The 18,236-nt window shown below is 46.5% G+C and overlaps 1 protein-coding gene across 5 annotated transcripts in view; it reads right to left on the bottom strand.

Annotated features, from left to right (window-relative positions):
* The window catches only part of VPS13C (vacuolar protein sorting 13 homolog C), a 555,353-nt gene extending 538,335 nt beyond the window's left edge, over positions 1–17,018 (bottom strand). For 2 of the 5 annotated variants that reach the window (XM_082257056.1, XM_082257055.1), the window contains exons 1-2: positions 16,838–17,015; positions 16,530–16,649 (exon numbers count right to left, since the gene is read on the bottom strand). In XM_082257056.1, the coding sequence (XP_082113182.1) occupies positions 16,530–16,626 (97 nt within the window). In that variant the 5' untranslated portion in view covers positions 16,627–16,649; positions 16,838–17,015. Of the gene's footprint in view, positions 1–16,529; positions 16,650–16,837 lie in introns of all 5 variants that reach the window. The other 3 variants (XM_082257057.1, XM_082257058.1, XM_082257059.1) reach the window with 3 other exon arrangements.
* Between the last annotated feature and the right edge of the window lie 1,218 nt (positions 17,019–18,236).

Consider the following 18,236-nt stretch of genomic DNA (forward strand, 5'->3'; position numbering starts at 1 on the left):
TGGGTAAATGGTGAATTGGAACTAGAGACCTAGATTCCAAAAGGGCATCTTACCACTCAGAGATTTTCCAGAAAAGAAAGCAGCCAAACTAATAGTATAGACCAAAGATAAATATTTTCTTTGTTGAAAAGAAAAGTCCAAGGCGTAGTGCGATAACAGAAGGTACAGGCAAGATTTCTGATTTTGTGCCATGGATGAAAGCTGACCTGCCTATAAAGCAACCTAGGGAATACTCCCACATCTGCTTGAAAAATTGCAAAAATATTCTTCCTACTAACAAACATTTAACAAATACCGCCATGTAAATCCATCACGCAATCACCAGCCGTTTAACATAAAAAAGAAACTTTACAATCACATACTTTTACTGATAAAGCATTACTGTGTCTATTTCACTGAATAAACATTTTTACAGTTGACATAGTGGAAAGAAGAAAGACCGGAATGGCATGTCCTGCACAAAGCCAGTTTAGAATATGTCATTAAACAGAGAGAGAAAGTGCTATACAAAGGGATTAGCTGTAATTGTCACTCCCAAATTATTTATAAACACATTTTGTGTCCCCTTAGGTAACCTCCTGACTGCAGCTAGAAAAGAATCCGTACTGCTTGATCAGTTGCATGTTTTGAAATACCCGTTTAGGCACAATAATAAACTAAATTTGTCTGATAGTACCAACAGATGCCAATGCTGACAATCATTTATAGAGACGGTCTATTTTAATATCAAAGCAGATACTTATCTGGGTATACAATGTTACTGTATACTAATAGAGAAAGCGTACTTTTTAATCCCAGATTTGTGAAATACCTGTATTCTTGGCTCAAACTTGTGCGTTTTCAGATGCGACTTGGGTCACACGGAATTGAAGGACAATGGAAATCACATCCGTTCACATCAATGCAATGCAACAATGTGAATTTGGTGATCTGTAGTACAGGTGCTACTTTGGTTCAATGCAGCGTGATTTTGTGCCCCATAGACTTTAATGGAAACACACCAAAAATGCATGTACATGCGTTACATGCCTTTTTGGAAGAAGTTTATAGAGTCTTCTCCTAGAAAAAAAATGCATCAGCATGAAAAACATTTCAAAATCACACTGAAATTTGGAGTTGCAGGTGCACTAGTGTGAACCTAGTCTTAGACGCACTGTTTGGAAATAAAGTAATGGGCCACAGTTTATTAAGCCTGTAGTGGAAAAAGTTTGCTGCAGAAAATCTCTTTACTATGTGCCAGGGACAGCAAATGAAATATTACACACAGTTCAGTTTGATTAAACCAGGGGTGGGGAACCTATGTTTCGGGGGCTGTATGCAGCCCGCAAAGTCATTTGGTCCGGCCCCCTGTGCAGCTGAGTCTGTGTCTCTCTCAGCTGATCTGTCAGAATGGAGCAGATGCTTCCTGTATAGTTCCTTCTCCGTTATGACAGTCTGAGTGAGTCACAGGCGGAGTGATATCAAATGCACTCCGCCTGTGACCAATACAAGAAACATCACCTCTTCCTCCAGCGTGGCGCTGCTACACTTTTCCTAGCCAGCATTTCCCTCCAGCAGCACACACAGCAGTACCAGCCAGAGCCAGCAGTACCAGCCAGAGCCAGCAGTACCAGCAGTACCAGTCAGAGCCAGCAGTACCAGCCAGAACCAGCAGTACCCACAGCAGTACCAGCGAGGGCCAGCAGTACCCACAGCAGTACCAGCCAGAGCCAGCAGTACCAGCCAGAGCCAGCAAAACTCACAGCAGAACCAGCAGTACTCACAGCAGAACCAGCAGTACCCACAGCAGTACCAGCCAGAACCAGCAGTACCCACAGCGGTACCAGCCAGAGCCAGCAGTACTCACAACAGTACCAGCAAGAGCCAGCAGTACTCACAACAGTACCAGCCAGAGCCAGCAGTACCCACAACAGTACCAGCCAGAGCCAGCAGTACCCACAACAGTACCAGCCAGAGCCAGCAGTACCCACAACAGTACCAGCCAGAGCCAGCAGTACCCACAGAAGTACAAGCCAGAGCCAGCAGTACCCATAGCAGAACCAGCGGTACCCACAGCGGTACCAGCCAGAGCCAGCAGTACCTACAGCAGTACCAGCCAGAGCCAGCAGTACCCACAGCAGAACCAGCAGAACCCATAGCAGTACCAGCCAGAGCCAGCAGTAACCACAGCAGTACCAGCCAAAGCCAGTAGTACCAGCCAGAGCCAGCAATACCCACAGCAGAACCAGCCAGAGCCAGCAGTACCAGCCAGAGCCAGCAATACCCACAGCAGAACCAGCCAGAGCCAGCAGTACCAGCCAGAGCCAGCAATACCCACAGCAGAACCAGCCAGAGCCAGCAGTACCGGCCAGAGCCAGCAGTACCGGCCAGAGCCAGCAGTACCGGCCAGAGCCAGCAGTACCGGCCAGAGCCAGCAGTACCGGCCAGAGCCAGCAGTACCGGCCAGAGCCAGCAGTACCAGCCAGCAGTACCCACAGCACAGTATAAGCCAGCAGTACCAGCCTGAGCCAGCAGTACCCACAGCAGTACCAGCCAGCTATACCCACCAGCATTACCAACCAGCAGTTCTTTTCAAAACTTACCACCACAAAAAGTCGACTGCGCTCCAGACTGACCGACGCAAACCTGGTAAACCAGTTGTGAGTAGCAACATCATCAATACCAGCTAACATCACACACCTCACCAAAGAGAAGCAGTTGCAGCCATCACATTAGGGGTGAGTTAATTAAATGTTTGACCGAATATAACAGGCTAATTTTTAAGTTGATAATTTTGAACAGCCCCCGAATGATTTTATAAATACCCAAATGGCCCTTGGCAGAAAAAAGGTTCCCCACCCCTGGATTAAACAGTGACTCTCATCCTTCATAAACACAGGAAACATACACACCTGCCAAAAAGTCCTTTTTTAACCAACATCACAAGCAAGTTGCAGCTCATAGTGGAAACAACTCTGTCCCCACAAGCATTTTAAAGTGACAACAGTCGCTTTAAAAGGTGATTTCTGTGCTCCCCCTATATCACCCTAACCACCCCCCCCCCCCCAAAAAAAGCCCTTTTTTTACTCATTTAACCACTTATGACCACTCACGTTGCTGCTACTGCAGGGAGGTGGCAGCCCCGGGTCTGGTGACGTAGACCTACGTCGCTGGATTCCCTGATGTCTCGGCGGCGCGCGCGCTGCCAGAGGCTCTCTCCTGCTGCGTTTAGATTTTTTGTAGCAGAAAACAAATTGGTCTAAAATGTTTAAAAAAGTTTGATTTGTAAATTTTTGGGGGGAATGTTATATATATCAGAATTTTAAAAATATTGTTTTTTTTTTTTCAAAATTTTCGCTCTCTTTTTCAAAAATTTAAAATCGCACAGGTGATCAAATACCACCAAAAGAAAGCTCTATTTGTGGGGGGAAAAAAAAAGACAAATTTAATTTGGGTACAGCATCACACGACTACGCAATTGTCTGTAAAAGTAACGCACTGCACTAGCCTGCATGGTAAAAAGCTGCATTTTACCATACAGGCTAGTGTAAAAGTAGCCTGGGTTTCCTCTCTTCCTCTGTTTACAGAGGGCAGGGTCCTTATTTGGGTGCTCATGTCATTGCCTGCACGAAGTGAACATTTCCTATTGGCTAACCCAGCAGCGGACAATGTACTTTCAGGATTCAGAAGAGGAGTCTGCAGCAGAGTTGTCAATGTAAGGGGAATGTAGTAAAATGACCGGCATGGGTATATCTGCAGCACCACCAGGAAATAGCGTCAGCAAGGGACCCAGACAATAGACTTAGGTGAATATAATGTATCTTTCTTTAAATATTTAAAAAAAAAAAACTGTGCATGGGGGGTTTTGGGGGGCTGCTAAGTGGGTTTATTATTTGCCAGGAGATGAGCTTGAAACAAACAATACGAATTCTATTGTGCATAAAATTATATTGATGCTGAAAGATGAAGACTACTGGCTATCAACACACTTAGGGGAAAGAAGGTCATCTTTTAGCACACAGTATGTAGGCAAAGAACAACACTCCAGTTGGAGTCGCACATGTGCATTAAATCCCCATTTGGGGGGGGGGGGGGTGTATTTCATTTTGATCAGACAAGGCAGGCAAGTTAAATTACTTTATATGAAAATAAGAATCTTGTAAAATAAAAATCACATTAGGACAAAGAGGAAGCCTAGCTGGCTAAAAGGTTATTAACCACTTCCATACCACAGTACGTCATAGGACGCCATGGGCTATAGGTGGGAATATCTGAATGATGCCTGCAGCTGCTGGAATTTTTTTCCGCCGGCGATTCCCTGCACCATAAGATTAATAATAGTGGGTGTTAAGCCAAGTTCTTACAGGCGGCAGGAGGGGACACCTCCCCCGCGCTCCTACTGGCTTGCCCGTGCGATCAGCAACCCGGAGAAGTAATTGGCTGCCGTCGGAAGTACACCATAGAGACTGCCGATGACTAGATGGTCCCCGACAGTCTCTATCACTCCCGGAGGCCCAGGCATGTGATGACGTCACAGTCGACCTGGCAGTTGTCAATACTGCCAAGATCTCGGCTCTATAGCCAAGATCTTTTTTTTTTATTTTAGGCTTTCCAGTCTGTAGGAGAGATCTGAGGTCTTATTGACCCCTGATCTCCCCATAAAGAGGACCTGTCATCATTCACTATTCATATTATAAGGGATGTTTACATTCCTTATAATAGGAATAAAAGTGATCAAAAAAAAAAAAAATTAAAGAAACGTGTAAAAATAAAAAAAATAAAATATACAATAAGAAAAAAAAAAATAAAAAATTAAAGTGCCCCTGTCCCTGGGTGCTCGCACGCAGAAGCAAACGCAAGCGTAGGTCGCGGCCACATCTGTAACTCTAAACTGGTAACCTGTAAAAAAATTTAAAGCGTTGCCTATGGAGATTTTTTAGGTACCGAATTTTGGTGTCATTCCACGAGTGTGCGCAATTTTAAAGCGTGACATTTTAGGTATAATTAACATCATCTTTCACATTATAAAAAAAAAATTGTGCTAACTTAGTGTTTTATTTTTTTTTTTTTAATTCTTAAAACTGTTTTTTTTTTTTTTAAAAAATCATGTTTGAAAAATATTTGCGCAAACACCATGTGACATAAAAAGTTGCAATGCCATTTTATTCCCTAGGGTCTCTGCTAAAAATATATATATATGTTTGGGGATTCTGAGTAAATTTCTATCAAAAAAAAAAATTATGATTTTTACATGTAGGAGCGGAGTGGCCCGGTATGGAAGTGGTTAATAAGCATCTTGTGATGTTTTTTCTAAAGCAGAGCTTTTACTTCTATATACCTAAATAGAAATATAGGTGCACCTAAGAATGTTATCAGTGCCCCTCAGCCAAATCACCAGGCAAACTAAAAAAAGTCCCCAATTATCAGAAGTCCCACCTAAAAACTCCCCCAATCACTTACTGATAAGATGGGTGGCATGCTGTACTGAGGTCAGTCCTGGGAAGTGGGACCTCATGGGATTTTCCTGACATATAAGGGGCATAAGAAAAGCCAGGCTCCTATTCCAGGCACTGTGCTGAGTGTGACAGTTCCCCTGTCCCATGAGAAGTACCTCTGAGCGGAGAAGCCTTTATGAAGTACAGCTTGGCCTATCCACTATAGTTGATGGCACTAAACAATGGGGGTCTAGGAGTACTGTACACAGTGCTTACAAAGTGTGCGGAGTGACCGGGCTTTTTCTGGCACTTTTTGTTTACAAGTTTAAATCAGTATTTTTTGCTAAAAAATTACTTATACTGTAAAACCCAAACCTTACACATTTTTTTTTTTAGCAGAGACCCCAGGGAATATAATAGTGATCTTTCCAAATGTTTTATATCACACGGTATTTGTGCAGTGGTTTTTCAAACGCAATTTTTTTTTTTTTTTTGGGGGAAAAAAAAACACTTTAATGAATTAAGAAATAAAAACACAATAAATACCCCAACTTTTTTTGTAAAATGTAAAAAATAATATTACGCCAAGTAAATAGATACCAATAATATCAAACTTTAAAATTGCGCACGCTCATGAAAGGGTGGGAAAGTACGGTACTTAAAAAATTCCAAGCGACGCATTAAACACCTTTACAGGTTACCTGTTTAGAGTTACATAGGAGGACTTGCGCTAGATTTATTGCTCTTTCGCTAACATATGCGGTAATACCTCACATGTGTGGTGTGAACAGCATGTACAGAGCAAGCACGGAGGGGTGGGGGCACTTCATTTTTTTTTTTTGTTCCTATTTTACATTGATCCTTTTTTTTTTTTAAATTACAGATTCTCTTTATGGAGAAATCTGGGGTCAAAAAGACCCCAAATCTCTCCTTTACCTTTAAAAAAAGATAAAGGAAAAAAAGAAAAAAATTTGTTTACTTCCACCCTGGACCGGAAGCGAGGCCATTCCATTTTTTGTTTTAGTTTTTATCATAACATTTTGAAAATAAAATATTTTTTTACTTGAATTTATACTGCTATATATCTTTGGTAAAAATTACCCAAATTATTGGAAATTATTTAGTCTGTGCGAGTTATAGAGTCTACAAGCTATGGTGCCAAACATTGAAAATTGATCCCACCTGATGTACCAACGGCCTCTCTAATTTCTTGAGGCCCTGAAATGCCAGGACAGTACAAATACCCCTCAAAAAGACCCCTTTTTGAAAAGTAGACATTCCAGGGTTTTAATAAGAGGCATTGTGAGTTTTTTGAAGTTGTAATTTTTTCCCACAATTCTTGGGAAAATGAAGAAAAAAATAAAATTAACACAAAATTGTCATAATAACAAGTTATTACTCACACACAGTATATGCATACTTGCAATTACACCCCAAAATACATTCTGCTACTCCACCTGAGTATGGCAATACCACGTGTGAGACTTTTACACAGCCTGGCCACATACAGAGGCCCAACATGCAAGGAGCACCAACAGTGTTCTAGGAGCATAAATTACACATAATTTCCTAATGACCTAACACAGTTTTGAAGGCCCTGGAGCACCAGGACAATCAAATTACCCCCAACGTATATTCTACGAGGCATATTTACACAAAGTTGTCAATTTATAAGATATTTCTAACACATAGCAACAATTACACCCCAAAATACATTCTGCTACTCCTCCGGAGTATGGCGATACCACATGTGTGAGACTTTTACACAGCCTGGCCACATACAGAGGCCTAACATCCAAGTAGCACCTTCAGGTGTTCTAGGAGCATAAATTACACACATCATTTTCATTACAATCTATCACACTTTTGAAGGTTCTAGAGCACTAGGACAATGAAAATGTCCACAAAATTATGCCATTTTGTAAAGCAAACACACCAACACATAATCTATGTGGCATGGGCTGCAGAGAGGTACACGGGTACTCTGATGGGCTGCAGAGAGGTACTCTTTATTGATGGGCAATCAGTGTGTTTTGGTGTGCACTGTAAGCGGTAACTAGCTGTTACCGCAATCTCCACCTCACACAGGATCGGTGTGCAGAGGAGAGCCCGGGAACAGCTAGTTACCGTGGCTTGTTTACCGGGTGTGACTGGATAGAGCCGGTCACGTGGTTAATAGCCAATTTCATTGGCTCTTTACCCTGATTTGGGATGGGCTGTGTCAGAGTGACACTCTCCATCCCCAATCGCCACTCTGCGTGCCCCTGGGGGCATGCACAAGGACAGTGCATGTGGCCAGCTGTGATTGGATGCAGCTGGTCACATGGTAAAGAGCCATTTTTATTTGATTTGCTCTCGTTTTTACACTGATCAGGGATGGGCTGTGTCCTGAGGGACATGCCTCATTCCCGATTGCACGCCCCCGGGGGCGCGGGAGAGTGGCAAGAACGGGTGGACATCATGTGATGTCCACTCGGAGGGAGGAGACATTCCAGCCGGCATCATTTCCCTATATGCTGGTAGGGAAGTGGTTAAGGGAAGGGGGGTATTAGGAGAAACGCTATGTCAGATCCAAGCCTCCTCGATGTTGGCTCTTAAAGTGGTGCTAAAGGCAGGTTTTTTATTTTTTTTTTACTTAACCACTTGACCTCTGGAGGATTATACCCCCTTCATGACCAGGGCATTTTTGTATTTGATCACTAATGGGTTTGTTCTTTGCTATATAAACAAAATGGCAAAAAAAAAAAAAAACATTCTTAGTTTCAGTTATAAAATTTTCTTTGGTGAAAATAACCCAAATCAGTGTATATTATTTAGTCTGTGTAAAAGTTATAGAGCCTACTTACTATGGTATACATTTGAAAATCGATCAATCCTGAAGTATTGACAGCCTATTTCCCTCATTCCTTGAGGCCCTAAATTAGGCATAGGCAAGGATTTACAATGTTTTACAGATTACCAGTTTAGAGTCACAGAGGAGGTCTAGCGCTGGAATTATTGCTCTCGCTCATATGATTGCAGCGATACCTCACATGCCACCTACCTGCCTTTTCTTCAAAATGCTGAGGTCTGAATACAGCCTTAGGCTCGGTTTACACTGCTGTGATGAGATTTACAGTGCGAATATGAAGTGTGACCTTGGGGCGACATTTCATATTCTATTGGGCCAAGTTGCACTGTAAATCACACCAAAGTCGCACAAGAACCTTTTCCAAATTCACACCATGCTGAGTCGCATAGATGAGAACTCGCGTTATTCAAAATAATGGGGGTTATTTACTAAAACTGGAGAGTGCAAAATCTGGTTCATCTCTGCAAGGAAACCAATTGGCTTCCATGATTTATTGCCAAAGCTTAAAGCGTTGGTTACCCCAACACTTCATATTCCTGATATGTGCCTGCTGTACCATGTACTTGTAGACTTGCCACGATTCTGTCGGCGATTTCAAAGCGCCGAGGTGTAAATGACAAATCACAGAATGCACATTTAAGATTGCCATGTCAGTCTTTCGCGATAAATCGCTCTACAATCGTGGCAACCCGCATCGCGTGAAGCATGTCACCAAAAGTAGCTCTGAAACTAAATTTGGGCGACAAGCGTCACGCAATGCGGGTTGCATCGTTAACTATTGTTCGGCAGAACCGCACTGCGGTTTTATTATTATTATATAGCGCCAACAGTTTACGCAGCACTTTCACAATCTAAGAGGGAAAACGTTTTAGGTGACATTCAAATAAATGGCATCTCAAAGGTGTGTTCTGCAATTTGTCATTCACATCTCGGAGTGTTAAAATCGTGGGCAGAATAGCGGCAAATCTGCCCGCAATTTAAAACGCTGTGAATGCTACCTAAAAGAGAGGTGTGAGTGAAACAAGAGGTAATAAGTAGAGATGGGCTCGGGTGTGTTGGGAGTGCCATGTACCCGATCCCGCTAGGAAGCAGACACAGCACTCAGCTAATTACAAGAACTGAGACATTTCCCGATCTGAAAGGTGTCATTGCCTGTGATTAGCGGAGTGCAGAGTTGGCTTATTGGCGGGATCAGGCACATGGCAACTCCAACACGCCCGAGCCCATCTTTAGTAATGACTAATGGAGGAAAAAAGTTCAGGTGTTAGGTTGCCAGTGTGCGTCGGGGCCTCATGCACCCACACGTCTGTCAAACTGGGCACAGCGTCTGTGTAGGTGCAGCTGTTGTGTCCCAGTTGAAATGAATGGGATTAACTGAGCATCTCCATACAGGCAAAACACAGGGCACACACGCTGCACCGCACCCATGTGAATGAGGCCTAAGAAGAATTATTCAGTATGATCAACAAGGTTTTATACCCTCCATACAGGGCAACAGAAGAAGGCATGGCCAATGTCATTGCAGAATGAGGATGGGGGGGGGGGGGGGGGGGGGTTATATTATCACTATGAGGATGGGGGGGGTGATATTATCACTATGAGGATGGGGGGGGGGGGGGGGTGATATTATCACTATGAGGATGGGGGGGGGTGATATTATCACTATGAGGATGGGGGGGGTCATATTATCACTATGAGGATGGGGGGGGTCATATTATCACTATCACTATGAGGATGGGGGGGGGGGGGTGATATTATCACTATGAGGATGGGGGGGGTGATATTATCACTATGAGAATGGGGGGGGGTGATATTATCACTATGAGGATGGGGGGGGGTGATATTATCACTATGAGGATGGGGGGGTGATATTATCACTATGAGGATGGGGGGGGGGGTGATATTATCACTATGAGAATGGGGGGGGGGTGATATTATCACTATGAGAATGGGGGGGGGGGTGATATTATCACTATGAGGATGGGGGGGGGGTGATATTATCACTATGAGGATGGGGGGGGGTGATATTATCACTATGAGGATGGGGGGGGGTGATATTATCACTATGAGGATGGGGGGGGTCATATTATCACTATGAGGATGGGGGGGTCATATTATCACTATGAGGATGGGGGGGGGGATATCACTATCACTATGAGGATGGGGGGGGGTGATATTATCACTATGAGGATGGGGGGGGGGTGATATTATCACTATGAGGATGGGGGGGGTGATATTATCACTATGAGAATGGGGGGGGTGATATTATCACTATGAGGATGGGGGGGGGTGATATTATCACTATGAGGATGGGGGGGGGTGATATTATCACTATGAAGATGGGGGGGGGGGTGATATTATCACTATGAAAATGGGGGGGAGGGGTGATATTATCACTATGAGAATGGGGGGGGGGTGATATTATCACTATGAGAATGGGGGGGGGGGTGATATTATCACTATGAGAATAGGGGGGGGGTAATATTATCACTATGAGGATGGGGGGGGGGTGATATCACTATGAGGATGGGGGGGGTGATATTATCACTATGAGGATGGGGGGGTGATATCACTATGAGGATGGGGGGGTGATATTATCACTATGAGGATGGGGGGGGGGTGATATTATCACCATGAGGATGGGGGGGGGTGATATTATCACTATGAGGATGGGGGGGTGATATTATCACTATGAGTATGGGGGGGTGATATTATCACTATGAGGATGGGGGGGTGATATTATCACTATGAAGATGGGGGGGGGGGTGATATTATCACTATGAGGATGGGGGGGGGTGATATTATCACTATGAGGATGGGGGGGGGTGATATTATCACTATGAGGATGGGGGGGGGTGATATTATCACTATGAGGATGCGGGGGGGGGGGTGATATTATCACTATGAGGATGCGGGGGGGTGATATTATCACTATGAGGATGGGGGGGGGGTGATATTATCACTAGGAGGATGGGGGGGGTGATATTATCACTATGAGGATGGGGGGGGGGTGATATTATCACTATGAGGATGGGGGGGGGGTGATATTATCACTATGAGGATGGGGTGGCGACAGTGGCGTACCAATGGGGGGGGGGGGGCCCGCCCCGGGTGCCACTCACTGGGGGGTGTCAGCCGGTGTCATGCCCGGTGTGTTCAGACAGATCCCGCAGTGTGAAGGCAGCTGCAGTGGCAGCTCCTTCAGTCCGTGCTGCTAGCGGGGGGCGGATCCGTGGCGGGAATAAGGGGGCGGAGCGGTGGCATGGATAAGGGGTGGAGCCTCGGCGGGAGGAAGGGGGCGGAGCCTCGGCGGGAGGAAGGGGGCGGAGCCTCGGCGGGAAGAAGGTGAGTGCCCATTGCCCAAGTGTGTGCGCTGGATAGGAGGGGGATGGGGCTGCTGCATATAGAGGAATTCATCTTTCTCTATTCTTCCTGCAGCTGCCTGCTGAATAACTGATTCTCCTCCTCTCCCTCCTGCAGGAAGAATAGGGAAAGATCAATTCATCTATATGCAGCTGACCCATCCCCCTCCTATACAACTTCTTTTGCTGGCCCCCCCAGTGTTCTTAACCCCCTCCAGTGCTCCTAATCCCCCCCCTCAGTGATCTCCACCCCCCTGGTTTTCCCTGCCCGCCCCCCCAGTGCTCCCTGTCCCCCCCAGTGCTCTCCACCCCCCTGATTTTCCCTGCCCACCCCCCCAAGTGTTCCCTGCCCCCCCAGTGCTCTCCACCCCCCCTGATTTTCCCTGCCAGCTCCCCAAGTGCTCCCTGTCCCCCCAATGCTCTCCACCCCCCTGATTTTCCCTGCCCACCCCCCCAAGTGCTCCCTGCCCCCCCCCCCCAGTGCTCTCCACCCCCCTGGTTTTCCCTGCTCGCCCCACAAGTGCTCCCTGTCCCCCCCAGTGCTCTCCACCCCCTGCACCTTCCAACCCCCCTACAATGCTTTCCAAACCCCCTCTTAATTCTCTCCAGTCACCCCCCCCCCCCCCCGTGCCCTTGAGCTCCTCCAGTGCTCTCTGCGTCGTCTGTGCTCTCCGGCCCCCCTAGTGCTCTTCTATCATGTCCTCAGTCTCTGACCATCTCCTGTATCATGTCTTCAGTCTCTGACCAGCTACTGTATCATGTCTGCAGTCTCTGACCATATCCTGTATCATGTCTGCTGTCTCTGACCATCTCCTGTATCAGGTCTGCTGTCTCTGACCATCTCCTGTATCAGGTCTGCTGTCTCTGACCATCTACTGTATCATGTCCTCAGTCTCTGACCATCTACTGTATCATGTCTTCAGTCTCTGACCATCTACTGTATCATGTCTTCAGTCTCTGACCATCTCCTGTATCATGTCTGCAGTCTCTGACCATCTCCTGTATCATGTCTGCAGTCTCTGACCATCTCCTGTATCATGTCTGCAGTCTCTGACCATCTCCTGTATCATGTCTGCAGTCTCTGGCCATCTTCTGCATCATGTCTGCAGTCTCTGACCATCTCCTGTATCACGTCTGCCGTCTCTGACCATCTACTGTATCATGTCCTCAGTCTCTGACCATCTACTGTATCATGTCCTCAGTCTCTGACCATCTACTGTATCATGTCCTCAGTCTCTGACCATCTACTGTATCATGTCTGCAGTCTCTGACCATCTCCTGTATCACGTCTGCAGTTTCTGACCATCTCCTGTATCACGTCTGCAGTTTCTAACCATCTCCTGTATCACGTCTGCAGTCTCTGACCATCTCCTGTATCACGTCTGCAGTCTCTGACCATCTACTGTATCACGTCTGCAGTCTCTGACCATCTACTGTATCATGTCCTCAGTCTCTGACCATCTCCTGTATCATGTCTGCAGTCTCTGACCATCTCCTGTATCATGTTCTCAGTCTCTGACCATCTCCTGTATCATGTCTGCAGTCTCTGACCATCTCCTGTATCATGTCTGCAGTCTCTGGCCATCTTCTGCATCATGTCTGCAGTCTCTGACCATCTCCTGTATCACGTCTGCCGTCTCTGACCATCTACTGTATCATGTCCTCAGTCTCTGACCATCTACTGTATCATGTCCTCAGTCTCTGACCATCTACTGTATCATGTCCTCAGTCTCTGACCATCTACTGTATCATGTCTGCAGTCTCTGACCATCTCCTGTATCACGTCTGCAGTTTCTGACCATCTCCTGTATCACGTCTGCAGTTTCTAACCATCTCCTGTATCACGTCTGCAGTCTCTGACCATCTCCTGTATCACGTCTGCAGTCTCTGACCATCTACTGTATCACGTCTGCAGTCTCTGACCATCTACTGTATCATGTCCTCAGTCTCTGACCATCTCCTGTATCATGTCTGCAGTCTCTGACCATCTCCTGTATCATGTTCTCAGTCTCTGACCATCTCCTGTATCATGTCTGCAGTCTCTGACCATCTCCTGTATCATGTCTGCAGTCTCTGGCCATCTTCTGCATCATGTCTGCAGTCTCTGACCATCTCCTGTATCACGTCTGCCGTCTCTGACCATCTACTGTATCATGTCCTCAGTCTCTGACCATCTACTGTATCATGTCCTCAGTCTCTGACCATCTACTGTATCATGTCTGCAGTCTCTGACCATCTACTGTATCATGTCTGCAGTCTCTGACCATCTCCTGTATCACGTCTGCAGTTTCTAACCATCTCCTGTATCACGTCTGCAGTCTCTGACCATCTCCTGTATCACGTCTGCAGTCTCTGACCATCTCCTGTATCACGTCTGCCGTCTCTGACCATCTACTGTATCATGTCCTCAGTCTCTGACCATCTACTGTATCATGTCCTCAGTCTCTGACCATCTACTGTATCATGTCTGCAGTCTCTGACCATCTACTGTATCATGTCTGCAGTCTCTGACCATCTCCTGTATCACGTCTGCAGTTTCTAACCATCTCCTGTATCACGTCTGCAGTCTCTGACCATCTCCTGTATCACGTCTGCAGTCTCTGACCATCTACTGTATCACGTCTGCAGTCTCTGACCATCTACTGTATCATGTCCTCAGTCTCTGACCATCTCCTGTATCATGTCTGCAGTCTCTGACCATCTCCTGTATCATGTTCTCAGTCTCTGACCATCTCCTGTATCATGTCTGCAGTCTCTGACCATCTCCTGTATCATGTCTGCAGTCTCTGGCCATCTTCTGCATCATGTCTGCAGTCTCTGACCATCTCCTGTATCACGTCTGCCGTCTCTGACCATCTACTGTATCATGTCCTCAGTCTCTGACCATCTACTGTATCATGTCCTCAGTCTCTGACCATCTACTGTATCATGTCCTCAGTCTCTGACCATCTACTGTATCATGTCTGCAGTCTCTGACCATCTCCTGTATCACGTCTGCAGTTTCTGACCATCTCCTGTATCACGTCTGCAGTTTCTAACCATCTCCTGTATCACGTCTGCAGTCTCTGACCATCTCCTGTATCACGTCTGCAGTCTCTGACCATCTACTGTATCACGTCTGCAGTCTCTGACCATCTACTGTATCATGTCCTCAGTCTCTGACCATCTCCTGTATCATGTCTGCAGTCTCTGACCATCTCCTGTATCATGTTCTCAGTCTCTGACCATCTCCTGTATCATGTCTGCAGTCTCTGACCATCTCCTGTATCATGTCTGCAGTCTCTGGCCATCTTCTGCATCATGTCTGCAGTCTCTGACCATCTCCTGTATCACGTCTGCCGTCTCTGACCATCTACTGTATCATCTCCTCAGTCTCTGACCATCTACTGTATCATGTCTGCAGTCTCTGACCATCTCCTGTATCATGTCTGCAGTCTCTGACCATCTCTTGTATCATGTCTGCAGTCTCTGACCATCTCTTGTATCATGTCTGCAGTCTCTGACCATCTCCTGTATCATGTCTGCAGTCTCTGACCATCTCCTGTATCATGTCTGTAGTCTCTGAATATCTCCTTTAGCAAGTCTCCAATCTCTTACTCAAACTTAAACACAATGCTAATATTAGCTATCTATCTATGCTGAAGGTAGGACTGTGCAGGGGAGGCAGAGAGTGCAAAAGGGGGAACTGTGATTAGAGAGACGGAGGGCAGACTGCAAGGGGCACTGTGATGGGGGGCTGTGAAATTTGTGCAAAACATATTCTTGAAAACATTACAATTTTTTGTGGGTGTTTTTACATTTTAAAGTTGGGGGGGTGCCAGATATAGGATCCGCCCCGGGTGAAAAATGCTCTAGGTACGCCACTGGGGGGTGATATTATCCCTATGAGGATGGGGGGGTGATATTATCCCTATGAGGATAGGGGGGGGGGGTGATATTATCCCTATGAGGATAGGGGGGGGTGATATTATCCCTATGAGGATGAGGGGGGGGGTGATATTATCCCTATGAGGATAGGGGGGGGTGATATTATCCCTATGAGGATAGGGGGGGGGTGATATTATCCCTATGAGGATGAGGGGGGGGGTGATATTATCACTATGAGGATGGGGGGGGTGATATAATCCCTATGAGGATGGGGGGGGTGATATAATCCCTATGAGGATGGGGGGGGTGATATTATCCCTATGAGGATGGGGGGGGGGGTGATATTATCCCTATGAGGATGGGGGGGGTGGTATTATCCCTATGAGGATGGGGGGGGTGATATTATCCCTATGAGGATGGGGGGGTGATATTATCCCTATGAGGATGGGGGGGGTGATATTATTATGAGGATAGGGGGGGGTGATATTATCCCTATGAGGATGGGGGGGGGTGATATTATCACTATGAGGATGGGGGGGGTGATATTATCACTATGAGGATGGGGAGGGGGTGATATTATCACTATGAGGATGGGGGGGTGATATTATCACTATGAGGATGGGGGGGGTGATATTATCACTATGAGGATGGGGGGGGTGATATTATCACTATGAGGATGGGGGGGGTGATATAATCCCTATGAGGATGGGGGGGGGGGTGATATAATCCCTATGAGGATGGGGGGGGTGATATTATCCCTATGAGGATGGGGGGGGTGATATTATTATGAGGATAGGGGGGGGGTGATATTATCCCTATGAGGATGGGGGGGGGGGTGATATTATCACTATGAGGATGGGGGGGGTGATATTATCACTATGAGGATGGGGGGGGGGGGGTGATATTATCACTATGAGGATGGGGGGGTGATATTATCACTATGAGGATGGGGGGGTGATATTATTATGAGGATAGGGGGGGGGTGATATAATCACTATGACGACAATGGATATCATCTATGACGTGTCATCTTACCCCCCCAGATCCCCAGCTTCAGCTGGGACCTGTCCAGGTTCTCCACATAATCGCCCAGGAATCTGTTGAGCAGATCTGCCACCACCGACTCCAACATCCTCCGAGCGATGTCCGCACAGTCTGTAAGAGAAGGAGAGGAGAGCTCAGCCACAGTAATCAGACATCCCTGTGTGCACTGCTATGTACTAACATATGACGGCGTGTCACCTCACGGTCACACTCTGCTTATCTACTAAGGCCTGTGAGGTGAAGCCGGTGTGGCCGCCATGACTCGGCCTGTGCAGTGTAATAATAAGGAGCCCGGGTACCCGTGTATGTTGAGCTGTCACTCGTAGTTCAGGGCCATCACTACCCGGCAATGCTCCTGTCTGTTTGTGTCACGGGACCGGTCAGGTGACCAAGAAGCGCCGCTGTCCGGCGTTCATGTGATACGGGGGCGCGCCCAGGCTGATAGTGAAGGAGGAAGGGAGGGAGGTGTGTGTAGACGGAGCTGATAACGTTCTAGGTGTTTCCTCTCTGCTGATATTCAGCCCGTGTCTGCCCTCCTATATACACAACCCGCTTTTCTTATAGTTTTATCAGCATGCGCCATGTAAATATATCCCACAGAGGGGTGTCAGGGAGCCCGCCTAAGGAGAGCTGTGGTGGGAGGGGCTGACTCCGCCCATTGTGAGGACTGAGCTGTATAGGTAAAGCACGTGTATGGTGGGTGCAGGCACTGTCACTGAGGAGGGGGGCATAGGTTTTACTGTTTACCCTTACAGTATGGGTAGAATTAATGACTCCGGTCCGAGGGTCCCGCATTTCTCTGTGTGGGTGGTTGCGGCTGCCGGTATTTTTGCAGGTGGCACCACCTGCGCAGATGTGAACCAAGCCTTAGATCTAAATCCGCAGTGTTCCCCTTTATACCTGAATCTGTACAGTTTCCCTTTACATCTGAATCTGCAGTTTCACCTTTACATCTGAAGCTGCAGAGTTCCCCCTTTACATCTGAATATGCAGAGTTTCCCTTTACATCTGATTCTGCAGAGTTCCCCCTTTACATCTGAAGCTGCATAGTTCCCCCTTTACATCTGAATCTGCAGAGTTTTCCTTTACATCTGAATCTGCAGAGTTTCCCTTTACATCTGAATGCGCAGAGTTCCCCCTTTACATCTGAATCCGTAGAGTTTCCCTTTACATCTAAATCCGCAGAGTTTCCCTTTACATCTGAATCCATAGAATTCCCCCTTTATATTTGAATCTGTAGAAATCCCCCTTTACATTTGAATCTGTAGAGTTCCCCCTTTACATCTGAATCCACAGAGTTCCCCCTTTACATCTGAATCCTCAGAGTTCCCCCTTTAAATCTGAATCCACAGAGTTCACCTTTACATTTCCATAGAGTTTCCTTTTACATATGAATCCTCAGAGTTCCCCCTTTAAATTTGAATCCACAGAGTTCAGCTTTACATCTGAATCTGCAGAGTTTCCCTTTACATCTAATTGCACAGAGTTCCCTTTTTACTTTTGAATCCGTACTGTTTCCCTTTACAGTATGGGTAGGATTAATAACACCGGTCCGAGGGTCCCGCATTTCTCTGTGTGGGTGGTTGCGGCTGCCGGTATTTTTGCAGGTGGCACCACCTGCGCAGATGTGAACCAAGCCTTAGATCTAAATCCGCAGTGTTCCCCTTTATGCCTGAATCTGTACAGTTTCCCTTTACA

The sequence above is a fragment of the Pelophylax lessonae genome, assembly GCF_965119305.1.
Source record: "Pelophylax lessonae genome assembly, chromosome: 4".
NCBI classification, from domain to species: Eukaryota; Metazoa; Chordata; class Amphibia; order Anura; family Ranidae; genus Pelophylax; species Pelophylax lessonae.